At 39.9% G+C, this 25,516-nt stretch overlaps 1 protein-coding gene across 1 annotated transcript in view; it reads right to left on the bottom strand.

Moving 5' to 3' along the window:
• GALNTL6 (polypeptide N-acetylgalactosaminyltransferase like 6) overlaps positions 1 to 25,516 on the bottom strand; it is a 541,487-nt gene that overhangs the window by 289,546 nt on the left and 226,425 nt on the right. The window contains exons 3-4 of the mRNA XM_044430819.1: positions 22,739 to 22,877; positions 1,182 to 1,348 (exon numbers count right to left, since the gene is read on the bottom strand). Coding sequence (XP_044286754.1) covers positions 1,182 to 1,348; positions 22,739 to 22,877 — 306 coding nt within the window. The remainder of the gene's footprint in view (positions 1 to 1,181; positions 1,349 to 22,738; positions 22,878 to 25,516) is intronic.

Genomic DNA, 25,516 nt, shown 5'->3' with positions numbered 1-25,516 from the left:
TTTTGCGGCCTTCTCTCCTTACCAATATCATACCAACATCACAGCCATCCATTTGTATTGGAACAAAATTCTGATCAAGTGCACCATATCTTCTCAAGTAAATTTGTACAATTAGGAACAACAAAAAGTAAATTCAAAGCACCTATGGTTGGATCCAATAATTCATGCACATTTTCAATAGAAGAAGCAAGTCTGATTTAACATCAAAGCATAGAGCAATAGTTGACTTGAACCATGAGTTACTGTGTGCTCTGAGAAACCAGCAACACTCTATATATTCTGCTTACCAAAAAGTAATAGTAAACACAAGACTAAAATATTATGTTTTAAAGTGGTTTAAATGCCAATAATACCCCAATTTTGCTTAAGGAAAGGAACAAGGAGCAGAAAATGTTTTACCAATTCCTTCTTTCCCTGTTTGAAATTCCTGTAGTCCTAGTTCAAAGCTACAACCACTGCTGCACTCTGACACTCTATTTAAAAGGAAATATTCAAGTCCCACTGAATTCAGTGTGCCATTTTCCTGAGCATACATACCCAGGAAGGTTGCAGTGTGAAGAGCAAAGTTAGGCTTCAAGTAAAGAGAGTTGCGTCTGTCTCCATCTGGATTGTGAATCTAGAACAACTCATATTTGAAGCAAGTTTTCTTCCTAGCCCTCAAAGACTGAATTATAATATTACCATTCTAATATATTACTGCATTGTTGTGGCACTACAGTGAAATCAAGCTGTCTCATGCAATAAAATACAAAGTGGGAAATCTGATAAACAGCTTCCCCCAAAAGGTCAAAGTTAATAGGTTTTTGCTCAGAAGAATAACATTGAGCCAGAAAAGCAAAGAAAAAAAGAAAAGAAAAGAACAGGCATGTTTTCAGCATTCGTTATCTGGAAAACTGCAGATACAATATACAAGTTCAGCTGTGCTATTTTAGGGAAAGGACATAGGAAACTCCTAAATGTTCTTTTGTCCTTGGTATAGGATATTGCAGACTTTGGATGAAAATACATGAACAGAAGTACCTTACCATGAATAACTAATCGAATAGGTCGTCCTCATAGGAAAAAGAGACACTTTCATCTAGAGGTGTGTGTGCTGAGGTGGGAGAAGAGTCACTTTTGTTATAATTTATATGAAGGCTACAGATGGCAACTGGGGAAGGCAGGTATCCCATTGGCCTTACCTCTATCACTGAAGTCATCCACAAGAATGATTTCCGCTATCAGGCTATTTGGTGTCCTATTGATAATGCTGTGTATGGTCCTCAGGAGTGACGTCCAGCCCTCATTATGAAATGGAATAATTATGCTAGTGTTTGGAAGCTTCTCCAAGTATACCTTGTGCTTACAGCTGAGGAGAACAAAAAGAAAGAAAGACTTATGAGAATATAAGCTCATTTTTCCAGTTCAACCAACTTTTCTTTATTACATGCATTTAGATATCTCATAAGCAAACAGTTTAAATACCTCTTGCTGTGGGAACCCTGTAATGCAGGGGTCTCACACTCGCGGCCCGTGGGCCAATTGCCGGGACAGGCGGGGCACGGGGGGGGGGCTGCGGCCTTCAAAGCACCGGCGGTGCCCGGGCCGGCCTCCGGATGAGCGGCCCACCACCACTGCGGTGGTGGAATACTTGATGCGGCCCAGCCTCACCCAGAATCTACTTCCAGCAGCCCCCAGGTAAGTTGAGTTTGAGACCCCTGCTGTAATGTCATTTTGTCTGTGTTGAACACACACAGCTATCTTAGATAGCTAAATTACATAACTCTGTTGTTAAGACTGACATTTTAAACTAAAGTCCCTGCTTTATTGATAGGTTTATGTTTCATGTAGCAAAAGCTTTATGAAAACAACAACCTCCAAAAGGAACTATGTTAGAACAACACGACTCCTCAGCACTTTGGGAACAGACTCTGCACATGAGAAGTGCTACATAAACTTTTGCAGGTTTACTGAAAGTAAGACAAAGTAAGTATGACAGGGCTTAATCCCAAATCAGCATTGCAGTCATAGGTCTTTGGTTTTGATACTCATTTCCTGCTTTGGAAATAATTGATTCCTGTAATTCCAAGCAGTCTTCAGGTTTTTACTCAAAACCAAATCATCACTGTACAATAATCTATGTCTAAGTTTGTTTGCTTTTTACCAATGTAAGTTTATATCTATTTTTCCTCTTCCCTCCCTATCCCCTATTCCTTGTGTGTCATGTCTTTTAGTCTGTAAAGTTGTGGACAAGGACAGTCTTGTTTTACTCATTTTGTTTCAGTTCTCTGAGACCTTTTGCAATTGAGGAGCAGGATACAAAATGAATATTTAGTCAGGAAGTGCTGGGATGCATATTATTTCAAAACAGATAGAAAATATGGAATAAAGCAATAAAATAAAAATAAAAGCAACACACATGGAAATATATGATATATCTATGACACTTCAGTTACCTTCAAATGAAAAATTATTTGCACAAGGCCAATTTATACAGCATGGCAGCACATAATCACAACATGAGCAAAATTCTATAGCAGAAATTATTCTTGCTGCATGTACAGCTTGCAAGCAGAAGCACCAGCAGATATTTGAAATCTGCTACTATGTCTCGTCTTAACCCTCTCTTTCCTGTTAAGCATGCCCACCTCTTAAATTCTAGACATTCTGGTTGCTCTTTCCTGGGCATGCTCAATGCTTTTCTGAAAGTGGGGCTCCTGAAAGGGCATTGTACTCCAATGCATTATTTGATGAACACAGAACAGAGCAGTATTATTTCCCATGGTCTGGACATGATAATCTGTTAATGCAGCCCAAGGTTCTGCAAGGTTCACTCTTGCTCTGCCAGCTCGTTTTCAGGTTGAGATTCACTGTTTCTTAACACATGTGTACTGCAGCCAAGCCAGTATCACTCTGCTCTACACTTGCTCCTACTATTACCATTTGCTGCCTAAGTTGTACCCAGACTGTGTACTTGTCTGTGCTGAATTTTATTTTGGTACCTTCAGTCTGTTAGGATCATTTGAATATTGATTCTGTCTTCCGTGGTGTTGCCTGCCCTGTCTAGCTTGGGGCCATCTGCAGCTTGAATGAACAATCTTGAATTTTGCAGGGCCAATGGCAGGACCTGTGGTGCTCTACTCAAGACCTCCCTTCAGGAGGATACAGAGTGCATCGTGAGCTGTCAGAGAAGGTTGCTCAACCAGCTGTTGGTCCACCTAACCTGTTGGTCCACCTAACCTTTCTCCTCCACAAGTTTTGAAGAAAAATAGGTTGAAAGGGGAAGGGCAAATGGCCCTTTTACCTGTAGTCTGACTTGGCTGTGTTGACAGGGACTGTCCTGTGACAGTGACTGACAGTTCATCAAGAGACCATCCCATGAGCAGTCAATATGTGGGAAGAAGCCCACAATCTGGGAATTTAATGGACATATGGCAAAGGGTGTTCTACGTTTTTGGCACAGACTCTGAAATTATACGTTTGGTTAGTTTTATTTAGCATTATTGATCAGGTGGAAGAGATCAATAACATGCAGGAAATAGATGTGGGGAATTCTTTAGGTCAGAGAATTATATATATTGTTAAAGTCTTTATACATCTATGTTTCATTTTCTCTTTTAGTTCATTCATATTCAAGGCAGAGCCAGTGCAACTTTAGTGATGCAACTAAATGCTCTGACTAATCACTCCCATTAAATGTAGAGTGCAACTGCAAATCTGCCTCTGGAGATGGCAGCCTGTGTCAGTGGACAAGTGCAAGAGAAGATCCATATGTAAATGGAAAGACATAAAGGTATTTCATGAACTTCTTAATGAGGTGCCAACTACATTTGTATAATGCCAGCTGCAAAATTACACATTTAAAAGTTCATCATTTTGCAAGGAAGCCATATAAATACTTCCAACAGTGAAGCAACTCTGAAATCAAGTAATGAATGTAGAGTGAAGAGTCATTATTTATAGTAAGCTATGAAACAGGTTCCATGCAGACCAGGTGATCAAAACACTAAAATTCAGTATCAAGAGAAATCCTTCTTGAGTGATCTACTTTTAGCAATGGCTGCTAACATAAACAAAAACAATTCTCATTCATTGTCTGTGGCTAAACTGCGGGTGAGGAGCAGCTGCATGCTAAACTACCTGTTAGAATTAAGGCTTCTGGAAGCCATCTATGGAGCGGGGGTGGAATCAAGCACCATGAACCTTGGGAAGATTGCAAAGAGCAAATTGGACCGGTGAAATACCATTCCCACCACTGCATGGCTCACCTCTTTCATATGTCTAGCTCAGGGTTGAACAACTTGTGTCCCTCCAAATGTTCTTGCCTTCAGCTCCCATATTTCCTTATCATTGGCTACACTGACTGGGGTGGTTGTAGGACAAACATGTAGAGGGCCACGAGTTGTCCACCCTGATCTAACTCAATGAACACAGATCTACCAGCCCTATTCACTGCTTTATCTTGAAAACCATGAACAAAGCAAAGAATGGAAGCAGACTTCATGGAAAACCCTTGGAAGACTTCTTTCTACATTTCTTATATATCAACCCTTATGTGGCTGAGACATTCCTCAACCAATAAACCTCATTTATCCATCTGGAAGGCCATATATGAGAACCAAATTCAGCAACTGATAGTTTTATTTACCTTCATGAAAACAATGCATGGCCATGATTTATATTAGGACCATGATGCTTGGGAAGGAGAGGGTGTTAAGCCTTCCCTTCACACATTTTTCTTCTGAAATTGCACCTTCTTGGTAAGAAAAAGCAGGGGAAATCCTTCAAGTGAAATCTTTCTTTTTTATTTATTTAATAACTCTCAGGGATGTTGGTGGAATCGGGTCTGCTGTGGTTTTGATCTATGATCACAGAGCACTAAGGTTTTGATCACATTTAACACTACATACACTTACACTAGAGTTTTTGAAATAATTTTTAATCTGAGTTTTTTAAATATAGAATGGAAAAATACATTTTACAGAAATTAAAACAAGTTACATTACATGTATTTGAAATATAAATCCATAAGTATATGAAATGGCATAGTGATATAGCTGTCAGTAGAAACAGTTATTCCTAAACTTCAGAAAAGGCAGAGCAAATATTATGTATTACCATCTGCAAGTGGTGTCTAAATGCCAGACACTCAAATAGTGACAGCAATCTTCAATCCATTGTATTATAGGAAGAAGACATTTATCTTTCTATTGCTGTAATATCAGTTTTTCGCTGTCAGAAAGTGCAGAAATTCCACTTAGATTGTCCATGTGATAAATTCTGCACAACAGAGAACTCAACTAAAAGAAGATGTGTATCAGTGGATCTTAAAAAGCATTCTGCTATTAAGTTTATCATACTATAACCTCCACCCAAAAAGAAGCAACTATTGGGCACTGCCATAACATGTGGATGTAAAGTATTAGCAGTGTTCTACCTCCAATAGTCAACTGACTTGGACAAACACTGATTAAAAACAGATTGTGACATCCAGAGTAAACACAGAACAGATTTTTTTGCTGAATAAGATGTAACCTAAGTTTCATAGATTCACCTGAGACAGATGACAAAACAATATTGCATTGTTCAGATAAGTTGAACTATCTAATTCCCTATTCAATTCATTTTTTAAGGTTCTACAGATCACTCTTATTTATGGATAATAAATATTTATAAACATGAATGGTGGGTCAATGTAACTGTTGACACAAGTAATACTTCCAATAACAAAGTAAAGTACACTAGACTAAAGAAAAATAGCAGGTTCACCTATATTAATGTGATTAGTAGAATGTACAGTCTGGCTTAACTGTAGAGGAAACTGATAACTGGTACTGCCTTCAGCTCTTACTACACAGGAATGCTACTGGTTCATGTGCTAATTAAAAGCTTGCTAATATTAGAAACTAGAAATATCTATCTTTAAAATGCTGTAAAAAGCCATCCAGCTGATGATGGTTATGTCATGATTATTATTTAAAACAGACAAACAAAACCTCAGGATCTAAAGGTCTAGCAAGTAAAAATTTTAATAATATAAAAATAAGAAGACCATTTTGTAAAGGAGACAAAAGAAAATACTATTAGCTCAAGAACCTTGTGAAAGATTGTCAGTTTTGATCTTTCATTCCACAGCGCACAGAGTATCAGTCAAAAGATGTCAAAATACCTGGCAGCTCATACATTTTATGAATTTAACATGACTTTTCTAAACAGAAAAAATAGTGCATTTTACAAGGATTTGGAAACCCATTTTATATGCTCAGATACATGTCTGTTTCTCCCTTCCACCCTCTTAAATAAGCCTCAAATATTTTGGCAAACCCTATACTAATTAAGGAAACAGCTATGGACCTGATTTTTATTTAATTACTGCTGATCTTTTTTTAATCAACAAGGACATCTGCCAATCAAACTCCACTGTCCTGATGCAGCCAGCAGCCTGAGATATCCCTAGCTGGGTGAGCAAATGTACTTGTACACCGTCATCCAATTAAACAGGCTTTGCCTGAGCAACACTGCAGCAACATTTGGAACTGAGAACTGGTTTGGCTAGTGAGTGGTACATTCAATCAATCAATCAATCAATCAATATTTTATTTGTTTAGTATATTTGAATCCCATCTTTCCTCCAAGCATCTTTATCTGGGGTATGAGCTTCTTCCCACTTATATCCAGAGCTACTGCTAAATCTGAGACACTGAACAATACGACAAGTTTGTATGATCCCTGCAATTCAACTCAGACACCAGTTTGGCAGTATGGGGAAAAAAATCCAATTTCTGCAGACCAGTTTGGAATCACTTCAACTTGGTTCTGAACCTGAGTCCATGTTCAGAAGACTCAGACATTGCACTTCCTGTTTACTCTTATGGTAAATTTAAAATACCTGTAAAGATTTTAAAACTGTGATTGTGCTTTGCTTTTTGTATTACTCAGAACTGGATAACTGTAGGCACAATATGCCTGACCAATGTCATAAAAATAGATTTAGGATTGTTCTCTCTCTCTCTCTCTCTCTCTCTCTCTTTCTGTGTGCATGTAAGGTATGTGCCTTTACATTTTAATGCTCTTTTAATGGAAACAGATGATACTTTATATTTCTTGGCACAACTGGATGAAAATTATAGAATTCATTGCCCTATCTGCAGGGATTACATCCATCAAATTACAGAATGAGAGCTCATGGTGGGGGTGTTGGTCAGGTCATCCCAATCACCCTATGCTGCATCTGGACCACTGTTCTAAAAATTACAAACAGATAAAGAAACCAATGGAGTTTCAAAATGTCATGGTTCATCTGGAACAGGAGTTCTTCAATTTGATTTACTTTCCCTCATGGATTGTTGGTACACTTGCATGAAATTGGCACAGGTCAATTTCCCCTGGCAATAAATCTGTATATATTCGGAATGATAGAATAAGGGGGCTGGGGAATAGTATCTGGAATGCAGTGTCAGGATTTCTCATGGGAGAGGAAGGTGACATTGAAGGAATGTCCATCATATGATCACATTTTTTTTCCTAGAAGCACTGTGGTCCTTCTGAAATGTTTGGTGAACTAAGCCCATTAGTTTGAGCTATAGCGCTTCTCTATAGGAGTCATTTATTTCTCACTATGGAAGCTTGTCGGATCTTTTCATCACATTGTCCTCCTTCAGACTGCTTCCGTATTTTCAAGCACCTTTTTTTTAAAGAAGAAGGGAAGTCTACTATTAAATTTTAAACTACAGTATTCCAGAACAAATGTCTCTGTGAAAAGGTGCAAATCTGCTATAGTGCCATTTATACCACAGTGCCATCTCCTGGTTGGTTAACAGAAACTACAGAAAGGCAGAAAAATACAAGCCCTTATTAAAGACCAAAACCAAAACCGTTTTTCTCCTCCTGCAATGAGAACAGAATAAGACACCTCAATAAAGCAGTGGGTTAAACTCCTTATATGGAGAAGCCCAATTCTGCTCAGGCTTTAGACTCAAAGTGGGCACACCGCCGCACACATTTAGACTTAGTAGAATTTATTGACATATTATCAATGTTAGCAATTTCATTTCAAGGAAGCCCCCAGCACTGGGCATATAAAAGTAAAGTAGTAGGACAGATAAACTGACTGTGGAAGGAAAGGTGGCACTATCTCTTCTAAAAAAGCTTTAAAAAGTGTCTTCATGCCATAATCCCTTTTGTCCGCTGAGATCTCCGAGTAACTACAGTTACTGAAGGAAGAAGCAAGGTTGCACTAAGACAGATGATGGTAACTGGGGCAACTCTAAAGATCCAAGGAAATATTCTGAAGAGCCAGGCATATGTGCCTGCATGTCCTCTTTAACAATGCCCATGCTCACAATAATTTTGTGGGAGATAAGTGACTCATGTAAAGTCACTTGCTGAGCTTCAAAACTTTTTCCTTTTCCTCCCCTTTCCTCTGGGTGCCACCAGAAGCAGCAAAGCCTCAGTGAACCTAAATTTGCCACTTACAGCGTTTTCCACCTTATGTAACTGGAGAAAAGCATTCAGACATTGCACAAAGTTTGCAAAGTTCAGTAACATCACAAAACAGGGGTAGCATATTCCATTTTGAAAAAGCTTTTGAGACTGAATTCCAGGGATGCCTGGGAGAGCTGGCAAAAGGAATGGTGCCAAAATGCCAACCTATTTTAAATGAAAGTACTTGCTGACAGTAACTGGGCCTTGGAATGAAAAGTACACAAAATAATTCATTGTGGGAAAGGTGTTAGAACCAAGACATAGTCAGAGGTCCCAGATTGGGACCTTAAGGGGGGCAGAATTTGGCCCTTGAACAGGAAGTTCTAAACCCTTGCTGTAAACAATACAAACAAGCTGCTAGTTTTCCCATAACAATTTAATGAGGAAGACCACAAAAACAAGAAGACGACATTCCTAACTTCAGTCATATGCCAGCTTCAATATATTTCAACTTTACAGGTGAAAGTTTGGGAAAAGAATATGAATGATTTCAGTAGAAATAGTTAGCATTACATTCATAACTTTTCCTTTGCTGCAGTGGTTGTTATTGCTTCCAGTACGATAAACATATGATTAATATTTTTTTCCATATGGGAGATCATTCTACCTCAAGCAAGAAATGAGAAATTTTTAGGGCTATTGAGTGCCTCAAGTTTCCACAGTGAATGAGGAAGGTCATTTAATATGAGTATCGCCAACAGTAATACATCTGAAAATATTCAGAATTTCCACTGAACCTTTAAATTTCTCACTTATGCTGAATAGGTATGTGGGCTGGTATTTAATATGTGATGTAAAGAATGCCTGATCAAGCAGTTAAAGGATTCTGCACCTACACTCGAGCTTTCCTTAGGTAGGAAAATATCATCTTGTCTTTTTCATGACTACTGAAATTCAGTTCAGAAGCAGCTGGGCTTGAATTCATAGAACTTTTCTGAACCACACAACTGAAGGCTTCCTGGTGCAACTTCTGAATATTAAAACACACACACACACACACACACACACACACACACACACACACACAGTAGTCAAATTGTTGTCTGTTTGCAGGCAGAGCAATCCTTGGCCCCCAGATAGCAGCTGGACGGTCATAGGATTCTTTGAGATTGCCAGCTCAGAAGTTAGAGGTCAGAAAACAGCTGTAAATACTGTACTGCTTCTCAGAGGTTGTAATAACGACCTCAGTAAAAGGGTTTAGGCAGTGGGGAGGGAAGGAGGCAGGCACTGCCAAGGTATGCAGTCTTCCTGCAGCATCTCAGCCTCCTTCTCTCCCCCTCCTAAGCATCACAGTTAGATGGCTAAATTCATCTGTCCAGCAGCTTTTTAGAGTGAGAAGAGCACAGAGGTGACTTGCATAGGATGCACATAATGCTCCAAGTCCCGAGTGTTATGGGCATTCAGAATGTAATGGGTTGTGTTCTAAATGGGCTCCAGGCAAATATGGTATGGCACAGCAGGGTACAGGAACAGGCTTCACTTGAGTTCCTAAAACTAATAATGCACAATTAATACATAATTGTACATTCATAGATATTTTGTCCTAAAGTAGCCTTACCCAATCTCCACCTAAGTTGACTTGAACTTCTATTATCACCAGCATAGCCACTGGCCCTGCAAATAAAGTTCTAATGGTCATGTTTTTTGGTGAAAAGTGGCTTCAGGAGGGGACCTTTTAAGTATCAGGGCTAGGATGGGCTTCACTCTTTTCCTACCTGTTGTTTTTTCACATCAAATCACCCCTGGTTTTCCTCTTGTGGGAGTCTAGAAATGTGTGCCCAATGTGTTTATTTGTACTGCTTTTATGGTGCTTAATAGTATAAAATCTATAGTCATTCACAATGCACATATAATAAAGATGAAAAACAATGTCAGAGGCAGTCTGAAATTTGGAGAAGCAGCTCAGGGATGATCTAAAATGGGAAAATGACTGGTGGAAAAAAGAAGAAACAATGCCCCATTCCCTCCAGCATTCAGAATTATTATTATTATTATTATTATTATTATTATTATTATTATTATTATTATTACATTTCTATGCCGCCCCTTGCCGAAACCTCGGGGCAGCTTACAACATGATAAAATACATTGAAATACAATAGTACATAATAAATTACCATTAAATACAAAAATACAAAAAATACATTGATTTACAAATATAAAATTAAAATTATCAGTATAAAATAAAAATATAGGAGGAGAAAGAGAAGGAAGAAGAAGTTGCCCTGGCCAGATCATATGTTTTAACAATTGAAATGATGTTTAAATAAAAAGGTCTTTACCTGGCGCCGAAAAACCAGTAACGACGGTGCCAGGCGGACCTCTTTGGGGAGTGAATTCCATAGGTTGGGCGCCACCGCAGAGAAAGCCCTCCTCCGGGTACTTACTCTCCTAATTTCTTTCATGGAGGGTTCCCGGAGAATTGTCTAAATCTTAAATCCTTGTCCCTATTTTATTGCTATTTATTTATTTATTTATTTATTTATTTATTAAAACATGTTTATGCCGCCCCGTTCGCTGAAGCCTCGGGGCGGCTTACAACAATAAATTAAAACCACATAAATTAAAGGACCGGTCTTTATGCAGTTCTCGGGGTTCCTCTTTCAATTTGTGAAAGCTGCTGCTGCAGTGTCAAAGGTAGACATACTGGGCACTTGCTAAGGTGGCAAGCTGACAAGATGGCTGTGGAGTTGCTCCTCCTCTTCATCACTGCAACATGCTTTTCCACCTGCCTTTCACTCTGGCCCAGGCAATGGTGGTGGTGAGAAAGAGAAGCAGTAGCTGGCTCTGCCTACTTGCTCACTGGCTTTCTGCCTGCTGAGCAAGCGAGTGGTAGCAGTGACGAAAAGGGGGAATGAGCAGTAGCAGTAGCTGGTGGCAATGGTGGTGAGGAGATGAAAGAGGGGGCTCATTGGATGCGTCTGTCCTAAGTGCCCCCCAAACCAGATTGCACTTGTTTCCCTTCCATACCTTTGTAATGGCATATGCAGACATTAGAAACTGCTGAATGTGCTTTAGTTCAGATTGCACAGTAAAGATCGCAATGTGAGATCTCAAAATTCTATGAGACAAGGTTAAGTTTTAAAAGGCATAAACTAGCACAGAAGCAAAAGCTGGGTATAAATGGAAAACTAAATGTAGGACAGAGTATTGCAGAAGAGCAAATCAATACCATATACATCAATACTGTAAATGAATGCTGTAAGCATTAGCCACAGAGAAGGCTTCAGAAACACATGGTTATGGAACCAAGCACTCAGGCCATGGTCATAAATGCTAAGTGAAAAGTTCTCTTATAATGACCCTCATCTCTAAATTGGGGAGGGGCAAAACCCACCCTGCTCCCAAGTGGAAAATGTCAGGGGGAAATGACTTTATGCAAAAGCTCATGAGGTATGAAGACTACTGTGGTAGTTGTGGCTGAGATATACAGAAAATGCACCTGGCGATAACAAAAAGGTGGCTTCCAATGGAGACCCACATGCATTAATTTATTTATGTATGTAATGCCCCTGAAAAAATATATTTGTGTATATAAGTGTACACACACATTCTGGGAGATTCTGGAGAAAATTGGCAGCTTTTGAGAAGAGGTGTACTGCCAAGGCAAATAATATACCCACAACTTCTCAGATATTGTTATCCTTCCTTTATGCATATAGACCAACATCCTCCTTCACCAACTAGCACGGGTTAGCAAATTGAGGCAGCATGGCAATTTGCTCAGCCCTATCCAACTTTTGCAAGGCTAGGTCAAATACGCTAGACAGTTGAGTGAGGTTCTTTGTTTATCCAGCTGCTGGTGTTGCAGGCTTATGTACTTCTAGGCATGACTCAAGGGCTTTTTACACACAAGAAGTCAAATGGTGGGCGTGACAAATGGTAGCACAGGAACCAGCAGTGGCATAATATCTCCCTTAAATGCTACTTTTCAGGGATTCCTTTCTTACCTGCCATTTTGCTACAAGTCAGTGTAACTAAGCTTTATTCATGGGTCGAGTGCCAGTCACTCTGAAGATGTGTGATTAAAACATGGACTGGCAATATGCTGGATTGTTTAAAATGATTCTTCTTGTAGACATTAATACAAAGCCAATGTTATTATTTTTATAAAAAATACAGGATGTTATGACAATACAGATCAATATAATTCAGCATAAACTGAGGAATAAGTTTGCTTTTCAAAGATTGTGTGATATAAGAAACATGATGTGAGAATTAGTAACTACACATTTCATATTTGCCTATTTTTCTGAATGCGATTAAGCTGATGATTCACAGCTCCTGTCCATGAGGGTTGGGAAAGTCTATTTTAAGGGCTACTTTTGAGAATTTTAACCCAAGAAAGCAAAATAAAACAAAATACATTATAGCAGTAACAGTAACAGTAGTGTAATTTACCCATTTCAGAATACCCATTTCAGAATCCACCTGCTTTCCTTTCTTCCTTCAGTGAATGAGTATGAGATACATTTAGAAGAAACAACTTTCTCCCAACATGCATCTAAGCAATGAAATACACATGTCTAACAGAGAAATCCTATATGTCTCTCTGTGAAAGGAAGTCCCATTGCATGCAATAAGGCTTACTCCTGGGTAAAGTGGTACACAATTGCAACATAAGCATTTTTTCCCTACTGCACCCCGTGCAATGGTGCACACCAGGCATGAGAAAGGAGAAGGGGCAGTTGTCTCCAGATGAAAAAATGTGTTGGTCCTGTGAGTATCCATATTCTTCCACAAGGAGGAGAGCTTAGCCAAGGAAGACTGAAGGCTCAAGCTCATAGGGGTACAGTTTACACCTAGACTTGTTGGAATATAGGAAGCTGCCTCATGCTGGTCCACTGGACTGGCACCAATGGCGCTCCAGGGTTTCAGGAAGGCCTTGTTCCAGGAGTGCCTAGAGAGGCTGGGAAATGAGCCTAGGAACAGCTGTATTCAAGCAGATGCTCTGCCAGAGCACTGGAGTCCCTCCCTGCTGTGTTTGCCTACCAGGCCGGCTAGAGACAGCTCAGAACACCTGGGAATAATGCTCCATCATCACATATCACTCTTCCCAGGGGCATTCTGACCTACATTTACAAATAGATTGACAGCAGGCCTGCTTAATACAGCCAGACTTCTGTTTGCACAGGCAGCTACACTTTTCCTAGTTAGAAAAGGAGAGGTGGGAGGGAGAACCAAATCTTTGACCACCTCATTGAAATGAAACTGCTCCATAAACTGCTATGGAATCCCTAAAACCCCCTAAAATCTTTACCTCCCCAACTTTGTGGGGTATGAAACATTTCATGGTGGGGGGATAGAACCACATCCTCTTAAGATGGAAGCCTGATCCTGCAATGGGACTTTAGCTTGTGTGATGGGTCCTTCCCATCTCTCCCATGCACACCCCTGCACATGCTGCAATTTTGCTCTGGGAAGTTCTCATACCCTCCAGTGAAATTTTTTTGGGGGTTCTTGGGCTGCAGAGGGGAGAGGACGTATGTTCCTCCCATGGGTCTTTCCTGTTGGTGAAACAACAGCCTTGGATAGAAGTGGAATGTCTGCACCCTGACTTTGTCTCTTTCCCTGGTCTGCTCCCTGTCATTCTCATATCTCATATCATCAGGGTTGTTTCCAAAGCAGCACTGATATGGGAGCAAATTCTGTGCAGAAGTTTCCAGCCTCAGCCCAAGATTTCTTGCCATCTGAGCTGGAGGAAACAAATGCAGACACACAACCTATTTCTTATCATGTCACACTCTCCTTCTCTTAACTATGTCATGCTTCAATTGACCTCTTTAGTGTGCTGCACAGTCAATTTTGGCCCCTTCCCTTTGCCCAGGCACATGTCCTGTACTCTTGCCCTCTTGTGCACCCCATCCTCCCCCTCACCTTATGGCAAGCCTGCTGCCTCTTTCTTAACTGGGTGCTCTCTTCTCTTGCTTTGTCATATGCTTCCCCTTCCTTGGAATGTGGCCCTTTGCATTGTCAAGACCCATCTTCCTCTTATCTTTACCACTGCCATTGCCTTGGCTCTCTGGAGCCCTCCATCCTGCCATCTATCTCCTGCTGACAAAGGGGACAAAGAGTAGCCCCCATCCCCTGTTTCGCTTTCAGAAGGACCTTGAAGCAAAGCCAAGGGCAGTTGTTCCACTGCAATGAGCTCTGTCAGTCATTCTTTCACTGAGGCATTTGAGCAGTAGGCGAGTGGGACTGGTTGGCCCCACTGGAGCATCTACTGGAGGAGCTTGAAGCAAATAAAATAGGTGGCAGCACAGTTCTTCAGGTAACTCACAGCAATGGTGGTGCAAAGCCACAGATCATGATGCTGCTCCAACACCAGTGCGTTCCTTATCATGGGGACAAATATATGGTTTTTCATAGTTCCACTGCATGTGGATCATGCAGGCATCTTTTGTTCTGCCATCTGCTCATCAGTGTAGTCAGATTTTTATTTAGGAATGCACAAGCATTTAGTTCCTGTCTGCAAATGCATGTTAGCAGAAGTGTATATTTCTTCAACCCCCACCCCCCCGCATATATATATCCACAGAATTTGCACAACTTTGCAAAGCTGGTCTGCTGTGGAACCTGCAGGCTGGATTCATGGAACCCTGAAAGCATCTAAATCTATTATGGATTTCTCTGACACTCCTAAACATGAGAATTTTTTCCCTCTATTTCAGAGGCCTGGTACTTTAAAGTGAGACATTTTGCAAGCAACTTAGATAGTTTGAGCTGCAAAAGCCGACTTAAATATTGTGGAATTACTCAGTAGTAGCTGTGTTTGAGGATGTCTTTCCCCATACAGGAGCATAGGTTTATTATTAACATGGGGAAAGGTGGTCTGTGTTTAAGACATCAACATGAATAGAAATCGTGTCATTAGAAATGTAACCGCTATAAACAATGCACTTTGCTGATGTGTAGTTCCCAAATGACAATTCCAGCAGCCCTTTGTTCAAAAGTCGGCACAAGAACATTTTGAAACAGCACGAGGTTTAAAAAAAATTACGAGAAAGGAGGAGAGTGTTGGCACCATTTCAGTCAGTTTATAGAAAAAGCCAATTCATAAAAGCTGCAATTTGTTTGACCCCGTGGTCATAGCAATAATATTTTATGCACATTACGGGAGGCCAATGGCAGAACCCTGGCCCACAACCAGGTTTTATGCCCTCTAGACATATCAACAGACTTGTAAACTGCCTGTCCTGATGGATAATATCACAGGAGAAATGCAATATGCAGGTCTGCCTGCAGAAAATTTAGGAAAGTGAGAAATAAAGGGGGGAAGGGGGCAAACCAGTGCTTCAAAGATGATAAAGCAAGACCCACTCCCATTTTCTACTAAAAAATAAAAACAAACTTACAAAAAGGCATGCTGCATAGAGTCAGAACAATTAGGAAAAATGCATGTTTCCATTTTTGTCGGTGCATTCATTCCTAGCATTGGATTTGGTATTTTTTAAAGAGCTGATCTTTTCTTTCTCTTTATCAAGAGTATGGCAATACCTAACAGACATCGAACTAGTGATAAGCATGCAACAGAAAAATACCAGCCAACAACATTCTCAGGCAACGATTTACATAGTAATTGTCTCAGTGTGTCAAAGTATTCAATTTACAGTGGCCAGCTTCAGTCTTACTGCATTTCTATTCCAATCTAGCCTTGTCAGTGGAACTCGATAAAGCAGTGATAACTGGTAATTTCCATGACCATTTGACAGGTCTGTAAAATTAGCTTGGAGGTGGGGACTGGAAAGAGCAGAAAATAATTTCTAGCAACCCTGGTGGCTCACAGTTTCAGACCTATCAGTGGGAAGAAATATTCCTGAATACATCTCTGCTAAAAGAAATGCTAATGCTTAGATAAACCCCAGCTCTTCAGTTAAGCCAAATAATATGGGCTAAACCTGGTTCCTGAATCAGTTTTAAAACCAAATGCTACAGTTTCATTGATTTGTGGATCACAAAAATGACAGCTTTTTAATGCATGAAAAATAAGTACAGACTATAATTGCATGTGCTATATATAAAATATAAGGACTCTCACATATGATTTGGGAGGAGAGAGATTCTTCCAGCACATCCAGTTTTCTTCCAGTTTTATTCTTACTATAAAACACAGCCAATGTGAAGACTTAGACATAACCTTAAATCATGGTTTGATGTTACATAAATGAACCTTAGCTGACCTCAAGCTGGTATGTTCCATCCTCACTCTCTTTCTCGCTCTTCTTTCTTGGTAGGGGGCAATGCTAGTTTAGTACTTCAGGCCCTGGCTTGCAATCCTGATTTCAGCAAACAAGAAATATGAATGTGAAGGATGGGTGGAGAAGAGAGAGGCTTGAATATGTGTGTGAGCCTGAGGTTCAGGTAAGTTTAAGTAAGCCATGGTTGGTGTTACATCCCAATCACCGTAACATATGGAATAGCTCTAAATAAATGCATAAATGGTGAATGCTGTTAGATAAATTGGCAGCTGGGTCTTCTCCAGCTCTCTCAAGGGAATGGTGTAAACACCTTGATAAGTACAAGAAAGACCCATTCAAATGTTAATAAACTTATCACACCATCATTTCTATTTCACTGACAGCTACTGGGAGCTAAAAGCAGCATGGAAAGAGTCACCCTCTGATGGTGTTCTCAAATAACAAGACAGCAATGCCTGTATAAAAGAACCCTTTTCTAGCAAAAGTATACTTTTGAATCTATATTTTACATTTTAAATATGTTGCCTTGGGAACTGCTATTCTGTTCCCTGCATGTAGAGCATTTTGCACACATACTACATATAGATGCATGCATCATAAACATTTACGGCAAGTATTCAAGATAGTTCACTCAACCTATCACATGTATTATTACAAAAAATGAAAAATTTATATTATTGCACGTGAATACCACTTCTTATGAATCAAGAAAGCTATTTTAAAGTGAAAATGTATCCCTTACTGTATAACTTGTTGTATATTGGTATAGCTCTAGCAGATGGTAAATGATGGAGTGATAAAAGGATGAATATACGCAAAATCAGATTACTTTTCTTTTTAAGGAGAAGAAAATCACTCTGCTTATAAAGCCAAAAGACAGCACAATGGCTGAGAAGAGGGATACCATAACAATGTGTCCCATAAAAACAAAAACATGAGACAGACCAGGGAAATGTTGGCACTAGTATTTATTCTAAGACCCAGGAAGTGGAGTGCTTCTTAGAACAGATCATGGTATAGGCTGAGGAAATGGTTTGTGTTATTTCCAAGTATACTTTCACATGAAAATATTGTGGGCAATTTACAGGGTAGGAATCTAGAAGGCCAATTAAATTGGATTGGTTGGGGTAAGGCCAATGACAACCCAATCCCCAATTAGGTCAGACTGGAGCAGAGCAACAGTGATGGCGAAATGACACCAGAAAATGAGATGCTATAAAAGTTACATTGCATCTACATGAGAGAGAGGAAGCATCAGCAGAAATAGGGGTAATAGATCTATTCACTTTATGGACAACTGTAGGAGCATAAGGTTGCCAAGAGACCATTGTGGGTAAATTGAAGGGAAAGGGAGAGGGAACTATTGTCAAGTACTGTGGCAATAGACGACTCCACCCCACCTCCAATCTCCAGGCATTTCTTAGTTTTTCGGTTCAGAGACTACACATGTGTGCATTGTGTAAGTGGACTGCAGAGGCCCAATTTTCCTAATTTGCAACCTAACAAAAGACGGAGTTCCTGGAAACAAAGTAGGGTGGCCACATACATATTGTTCCTCTGGGAAAAGGGGGTAACAGATGAAAGACATTTGCAGTTTATTTGTGCTAATTTAAATGCACGCTACAACTGTCTTCATGCATCATGGCAAACAGTCCTGTGTGGTTTCCACAGCTTACGGAGTTTTCCCCAAAGTTACTGGTCAGATGATCATGTGGGTCCAATGGCAGCAGAGTTTTTATACTCCCCATTCCAACCTCCTATTCTTACATACATCTTTGCGGTCCCTGTGAGCACAACTTCCTTCCTCACACTATTGCTGTGACGTTATTTATAAGTTATAACTTATTTTATATTGTGTGTTTTAAATTATTATTACTATTTTATATGTATATTTTAATTTATGTGGTTTTATTTATTGTTGTAAGCCGCCCCGAGGCTTTGGCGAATGGGGCGGCATAAAAATGTTTTAATTAATAAATAAAAAATAAAATAATAAAGTTTCAAGTCCCCCTTTCTTGTGGTCGTTTAAACCAGACCTGGAGAAGACAGCTCTTGGAGTAGAGAGAGTCCTCCATAAGGTAAGGCACAATGCCACCCTAAGCCAGTCTTTGGCATACACCGTATACATGCCTTGGTCTTGTGCAGAAGAGCCAGTTCTAGTACGATGGTCAAGCTGGGGCTTGCCGTTCCTCTCCCCAACACAGACTTCTGGTGTATCCACATGGCTGTGTGAATAAGGCTATAATAAATATGGCTGTGAACTGCTTTTTTCTCCATGCAAATGTTACTGGATGTCTTCGAGTTCGTTCTGAATACTGTGGTGCTCTTGGCAAGTCGCAGAAGAACGGTGTGGGTGCCAAAGAGGTCTGTGGCAGGAAAGCTATTTACAAGGAAAGTGCAGGCACCATAGTGCTGATGTTCCCAATAAAGGCACTGCTGACAATGCCCTGCTTCTGGGGAATATCCTGAGAAATGTCATGGCCCATCTGGCTAGCAGTGGGTGAAAAACAAATTAGAAGCAGATATATTGACAAACACAACAGGGGAAAGTGGCAGTTCAGCCTCATTTTTTCCCTAATGATTTTCTGCATTGTTTCCACTGGCACTGTTTTGAACACCAATAGAAATCATCAGGATATCCTTTTGGAGCAGAAGCTGTTGTGTGGCGCATATTTATCATGCCAAAAATGCAACTGAATGTAACTTTAATGCTCTGTAATTATATATTAAAATCCCATCTAACTAGAAACACTCTTGGCCAGTGGGAATTACTGTAGATAATTTCAGGTGACCTGGGGATAATTTTGCCAGCCAACAGGCAAAGACAAAATATTTAAAACAAACAGATTAGATAAAACTGACTTAATTCTTTGCATTAATCATATGCAAATCAACACTGGGTTACAGATTAATATTTGGGTTTCCAAGGGCATGCTTTGGCTTTCTTGGGAGAACTTTGAATAGACCCTTAAAAATGAGATGTGCATCATGTAAACCTCCAACAGCAAACAGCAAATAAATTAATCCATGCTATATAGGGCTATATAGGGCATCATTAATCTATGTGATATAGGGAATGATTTTATTCTGTGCTAATTTTAAATGGAATTAATTCTGTATTGTCTTAGAATTTTAATTTCTAGTGTTAATGCATAACTCTAGGCTGTATATTGTATATTATTGTATATTGTGAATCATGTATATTGGTGTGTTTTGTTGGTTTATCAATATATCATGTATAGCATTCTTTTATTGTTATTTTATTGATATTTTTATTTTAGGTGGCTTCTCTGTAATCCACCTAGAGAGTCCTTTTGGACTATTGGTCATGGAATATAAGTTTAATAATAAATAAAATCCCCCAGAAAGGTATTCTGTCCACTGAAATAAATTGGAGCTCTCTAAGAATATGTGGAGCTGCCATTCCTTTCACTGGTGCATTCGCAGGAGAACTTCCCAGGGGATTTTGTATCATGATACTTTCACCGAGCCTTTCCTAGAAAATTATTCTAGATACATGATAACAAACAGGTGCAATATAAATGAAAATACAAATATTCCTCCAAACTATACAAAACCTGACTTCTGCCCCAAATTCACAGTGTTCTCATAGAGAAATCCCACAGAGGTCAGGGATGCAGAATGCCATGCTAGAAGAATCGACAGTGCCAAGACCTGCTGGATTTGGGCCAGTGATAGAGTGAGGTGGGTCCCACAGGAGTTTTTCCTTTATTTTGTCATTTCACTTGCTGATTTTTCTTTTCTGTTTTGTCATGTTGGTTACTATGGTAGGAAAATTCACTCTACCAGCTAGCATAAATATTTCCTCTTGCTGAAGGCATGCTGTGGAGACACCTCCAGCATGCCCCCAAATGCCTCTTGTTTTTCCCTAGTGCCATTGAAGCATCGATAGTGGATGAGCCATGGTGCCGGGGATCCTGCTCTTAGAACAAAGTACCACTTATGGGAAGACTTCTAATGCAGACCATCTTTCCATCTGCAGAGAGAAGGGTCTGCAGTATCCTATGGACCATGGGACACTCTGTCAGGGACAAGAGGATTGCATTCAGGTTGCAAATTAAAAAGCCCAGCAACAATGTGTATACAAAGTAATCAAAAGCTATTTTGAATGAAAAGACTTTATTTGGTGCTTGAAATGCTGCAGGCTGAAGACAAAATATACTTCTGTGGGCAGGGAATTTCAAAGCTGCCACTGGAACACCTCACACCTTCCCATCAGAAAGGATGGGATTTCAAAAATCTCTCATAAAGATGATAAAAGATAGGTGAGGTCATCCCCTAGGTTTTTCAAAGAGCCAAAGCAATTGTGTTTTTCTTCTTCTTTTAACTCATTTAGCTAGTGAGCTGGCGGTGTGTGCACTAACCTCAGTATGGTGGTCTGGTAAGGATAAGTGAATGTTTTAGTCCACCCTTCAAATCGAATTCTCCCCTTCCTCACAAAATCCTGCACCTTTCCTTCTGAAATTGTGCTTTTTTCTTAATGAGGATCAGCTCTGTGTTGTATGTCATTTTCATAAGAATTGCTGTAACAGCAAACAGAGCCTAAAGATAAAAGCATACGCTTTGTTTTGGAAGGCCCCAAACTGTAAATGGTGTCCGTGTACAAGGCTTCCTGCACCCATTCATGTGAAATTTGGCAGGCTTGATGTTATAAGGTACTACTGTGCCTGAACATTTCATCCAGTTCTGACCAACAGAAAGGGTCAAAGGGCAGGAATGGAACATACAGTAGTAGACATAGAAAGACTTGAACATCCATTATTTTCCAAACAAGCACCCAAAGCCACATGATCCAAGGTCCCATAGTATCCACAAAACCTCTTTTAGTACATTATTTATGTTCCTGGAAGAGAAAGTACTACTAAAGAGTATTGAAGATTGGATCAGCCCTGCAATATATTACTTGATCATTCCTTCCTCCTTAGTGTGGTTGTGATAAAGCTCCACAGAATCCATCCTTCTAGCATTTTCAGATTTCTTTTTTTTCTAGGAGTGCCTGTCCTAGAAAGTGAACTGAGCCAAAAGGATGTTCATGAACTGTCATGGAACCACACAAATGCTGTGCACTCTTGCCAGGAATTCAGACTCACACCCACAACAAACCAGAACAGAGTCAGGGGAGCTGATCCCAGGGAATACATAGATTCCCAATTCCAAAATGTAGTCCACACACTGCTCTACCCCAAAGCACTACTGTTCAAAAGCATTAGTAAAAAAAATAGTTATTTGAAGTATTATAGTTCTAACAGTCACAGAGCTATTTCCCTTCTTGCTGGTGGTTAGGCAAAAATATATCCATTTTTGAAGAGATGCTGTCTGCATCTCTGTGTAAGTTTAATCCCAAATCTTCAGTAATGTTCAGATTCAGTCTTCAGAGGAGTCCTGAATTTAGCTGAAGCTGATACACACCCATACACTCTATCATCTTAATAAAAAAAGTGTTGTTAATAAGACAGACAGTGGTGGAAAGACAGAAATGGAAAGAGGCATCTGATCATTGCTTTTCATCACTTTAGAATTGCTTTTAATTTTAATTATTTATTACAGTATATCCTGCTTTTTTCTTGCAAACTCAAAGTGGCTTACATCACTTTCATCCTCCTACTCTCTATCTTATTTCCACAGTAAAGGTAGATTGGGCTGAGAGTCTGTGACTGGCACAAAGTCACCCAGTTGGTTCCATGGCCAAATGGGGACTCAAACCTAGGTCGCTTCAGTCTCACACTCTTAACCACCACAGCACACTGGCTTTCTTTTTACATCCTGAAATCCTAGCTCAAAGCTTGGTCCAGGTGCCACAAGGATCTGGCCTTCTGTCCCTAGTCTCTGCCCACAAGAGCTTCACATTCCTTCAGTCTGGAAGGTCAGACAATACATACAGTGGAACAGACTACTTTCTTCCATTGCTCACTCCAAGTGGATGAAAACAAAAGAGGAAAGTATAACCATCACAGTTTTACACCTTTCTAATCTTCTGTTGAATCCTGCTCCTTCACAAGAAGGTAAACCGAGTGAAAACACATAATGAAACAATCAATCAGATTCAGTGTACCTACTTAGGATGTCGAATGTCTGGCAGTGATCGCTCCAAGGCAATGTTATTGCTCACGAAAATATTAAAACCATTTTCTCGATAAGCAGACTCATCGTTGTCTTCTTCTGTAAGAGGGTATGGTTTACCCTGTTCACCTTTCCCTGAAATGACATGAAAACAACATATATTTACCAAATACACAGAGTCTGAAAGTCTGGATGTTATTAGCAACCTGTTCTCTAGATTAGCATGTAACAGGTCTGTGAAGATGACCTTTTTGACAAGCTTGCTACAAGTTAAGTCTGAAGTAGAAAATAGTGGCACTCTGGTACACATTACAGTATTCAAGCAGCCCCTCACTGTATTAAAGTGGTCCCCATTCTGCTCTACTAAGCCAGAGAACAGAAAGCAGGAAATCCACAGGGAGACAAGCAAAAATCTTGCAGACTTATGGCTATAATACAGTCAGGCTGATAGGTTCTCCTACTTTGCTCTAGGAGTGCCACAAAGAATTGTGCATATTGTTGCCTACCATTAAAATTAATGGACCAAAGTCAAATAACTAACACTGTGGCTTTGAGAGAGTACTGAAACAGGCACAGATGGACTGGGGAGGGAATAACATGTTTGAAATAGTCTGGTATGTTCTCCGATAGTGGCTCTTGCAAGATAATGGTGAAGATGACTTTTTAACCTGCCCTTCTTCCTAGACTATCAGGACAAAATGCAAGACAAGAAACATGAAAAACTAAACTGTGCCACAATATAGTACAATAAAATCATAAAAATAAAACAGCAGAGCAAATAAAACATACATCAGCAACATTTTAAAAACTAACTTTTGGGTTAGATGTTGACTGACCAAATAATCCTGAATCAAAATGATGGAGGAAAGAGCATACGCCTAAATGTGATGGGGTCCTCTTATTGTATGTGCCATCTTATTTTTTGTACCTAACCTCTTATGCCTATTCAAAAGGAAATGCATGCCTTAAAATGCAAGTATCAAAAAGCCTGAGGCTATTGTGAGTACAAAGCTGCAGAGATGAATCTCTTTTGGAAATTCACACTAAAAAGATGCGAGGAGAATAACAGCAACTGTTTGTTTACTGATTACAATACTTTATGAAGAGAAGGTTTCTATTAGATTTTAATAACAAATAAAAATAAACCATGTGTTTTAACAATCCATCCCATGAGATATGACTTGAAGGTCAGTGTATTTTATATTTCCTCAGGTAGGCCTCAAGAAACTATGTTGATTCGACTGAACCTGTAAGATGTTTGGACAGCAGAATTAATTATCGTGAAACATCATCTTGCCATGTTTAATGTGACTTTCTGCTCTCAATATAAAACATCTTTTACACATAATGTTGTTTTCATATATGATGCCATCATCACCTTTTCTTGGGGTATGAAAATATCAGATATAGGGCCATGGTACTTAGTTTTTCTTTGCAAACTAGTGGAGGGACATCTTTTTTTTTTCAGTTACTACAGGTCTCACAAGGAGAATAATACCCAGACCCATGAAGGCTGAACAATTCTAGGATGGATGACAAAGAATCTACCCTATTATTGGCTCATCCATCATATCTTTCCTACTGCATCAGCTTTTTGGAAATCAGTGATCCACATCTCTTGCAGAATGGGTCAAAAAGGAAGATTGGGGAACAAAAATTACATTGACATTCCTGACTGGGATTGGCAATGTTATCTGTTATCCATGTATGGTCCCCACCCCCCCCCTGGTGTGGTCCACCATGCTGTCATCCCATGTCAGTATAAAAAATGCCAATTTTAGCACTACAGTGCAGTAAAGAGGGTCCAATTTAGCTTGTTCTGCTTTTAAATTTGATCTTTAGAGCACTGTGTGGAGGTGTACTGTCAATTTTTGTGGCAAACTGCCAATTTATTTGTGGTTGCCCTACAGAATGCTCTGTGAAGTGTAGCTTGCAGGGAAGACAACAATTCCCCCTCTCCCAACAGCCAAAGTTGTCCAGTCCTGATCTATTACCTGTAAATATGTCATCAAGCAATTTCTGGGCATGTGGGACAGTGACAAGCAACTTAGCCTCTTTCTCAACATTCTGCAACTTTCATAGTGCAGACAAGCTAGCATTTGGTTTTGCAATCCCAGCCACTGCGTGCTGCATGCCCAACTCTGGATGACAAGAATTCCTGACATTCCCTGTGCCTGATGGTCAACTGAGAGTGCCTTTAAGTGTGGCTCATCATGAGGTATGATAGCATGGGATCAACGTTTGGTTTGTGACCTCTAAATTCAGTCTAAATGGTATCTTGAACAAAATGAACCATCACCAGAAGATGCTGCTCAAGCTGCTCCATTCTACCCACTGATGTGATTGTGGTCGTTCAGGAGAGGCTTGGGATGCCATGGTTACAGTAGCATGCTTGCTGAGCAAAGTAAGGGCTGGTTGCTCAGGTAGGGTGCTGGTGAGGTCCAGCAACCCATAAAGAGAGAGACATCTGGAGCTAAAGGACAGGACTAAGGCAATGTGGAAGCCAATGTGGAAGTGCAGAGCCACTTTGTAGTAGGAAAGATGACCACCCCTCCATCTGCCAGCATATAACATCAGGTGTATGACATCATAGACACTTGAAGAAAGACTTGGCCAGTACTGGGAAGAGCTGGGGATTCCTACAAGAAGATTCTTCCAGAAGGTGAGGTTGGTAACCTAAGTACTACTCCTTGAAGGAACTTTAGGAAATGCCACAGACCAAAGTATGATCCTCTTGGTGTCCTTGGCCCACTCCCTTTTGAAAATAGAGATAG

The sequence above is a fragment of the Varanus komodoensis genome, unplaced genomic scaffold (assembly GCF_004798865.1).
Source record: "Varanus komodoensis strain SLA01 unplaced genomic scaffold, ASM479886v1 scaffold21, whole genome shotgun sequence".
Taxonomy (NCBI): domain Eukaryota; kingdom Metazoa; phylum Chordata; class Lepidosauria; order Squamata; family Varanidae; genus Varanus; species Varanus komodoensis.
This window is presented reverse-complemented; position numbering and strand designations above follow the sequence as displayed.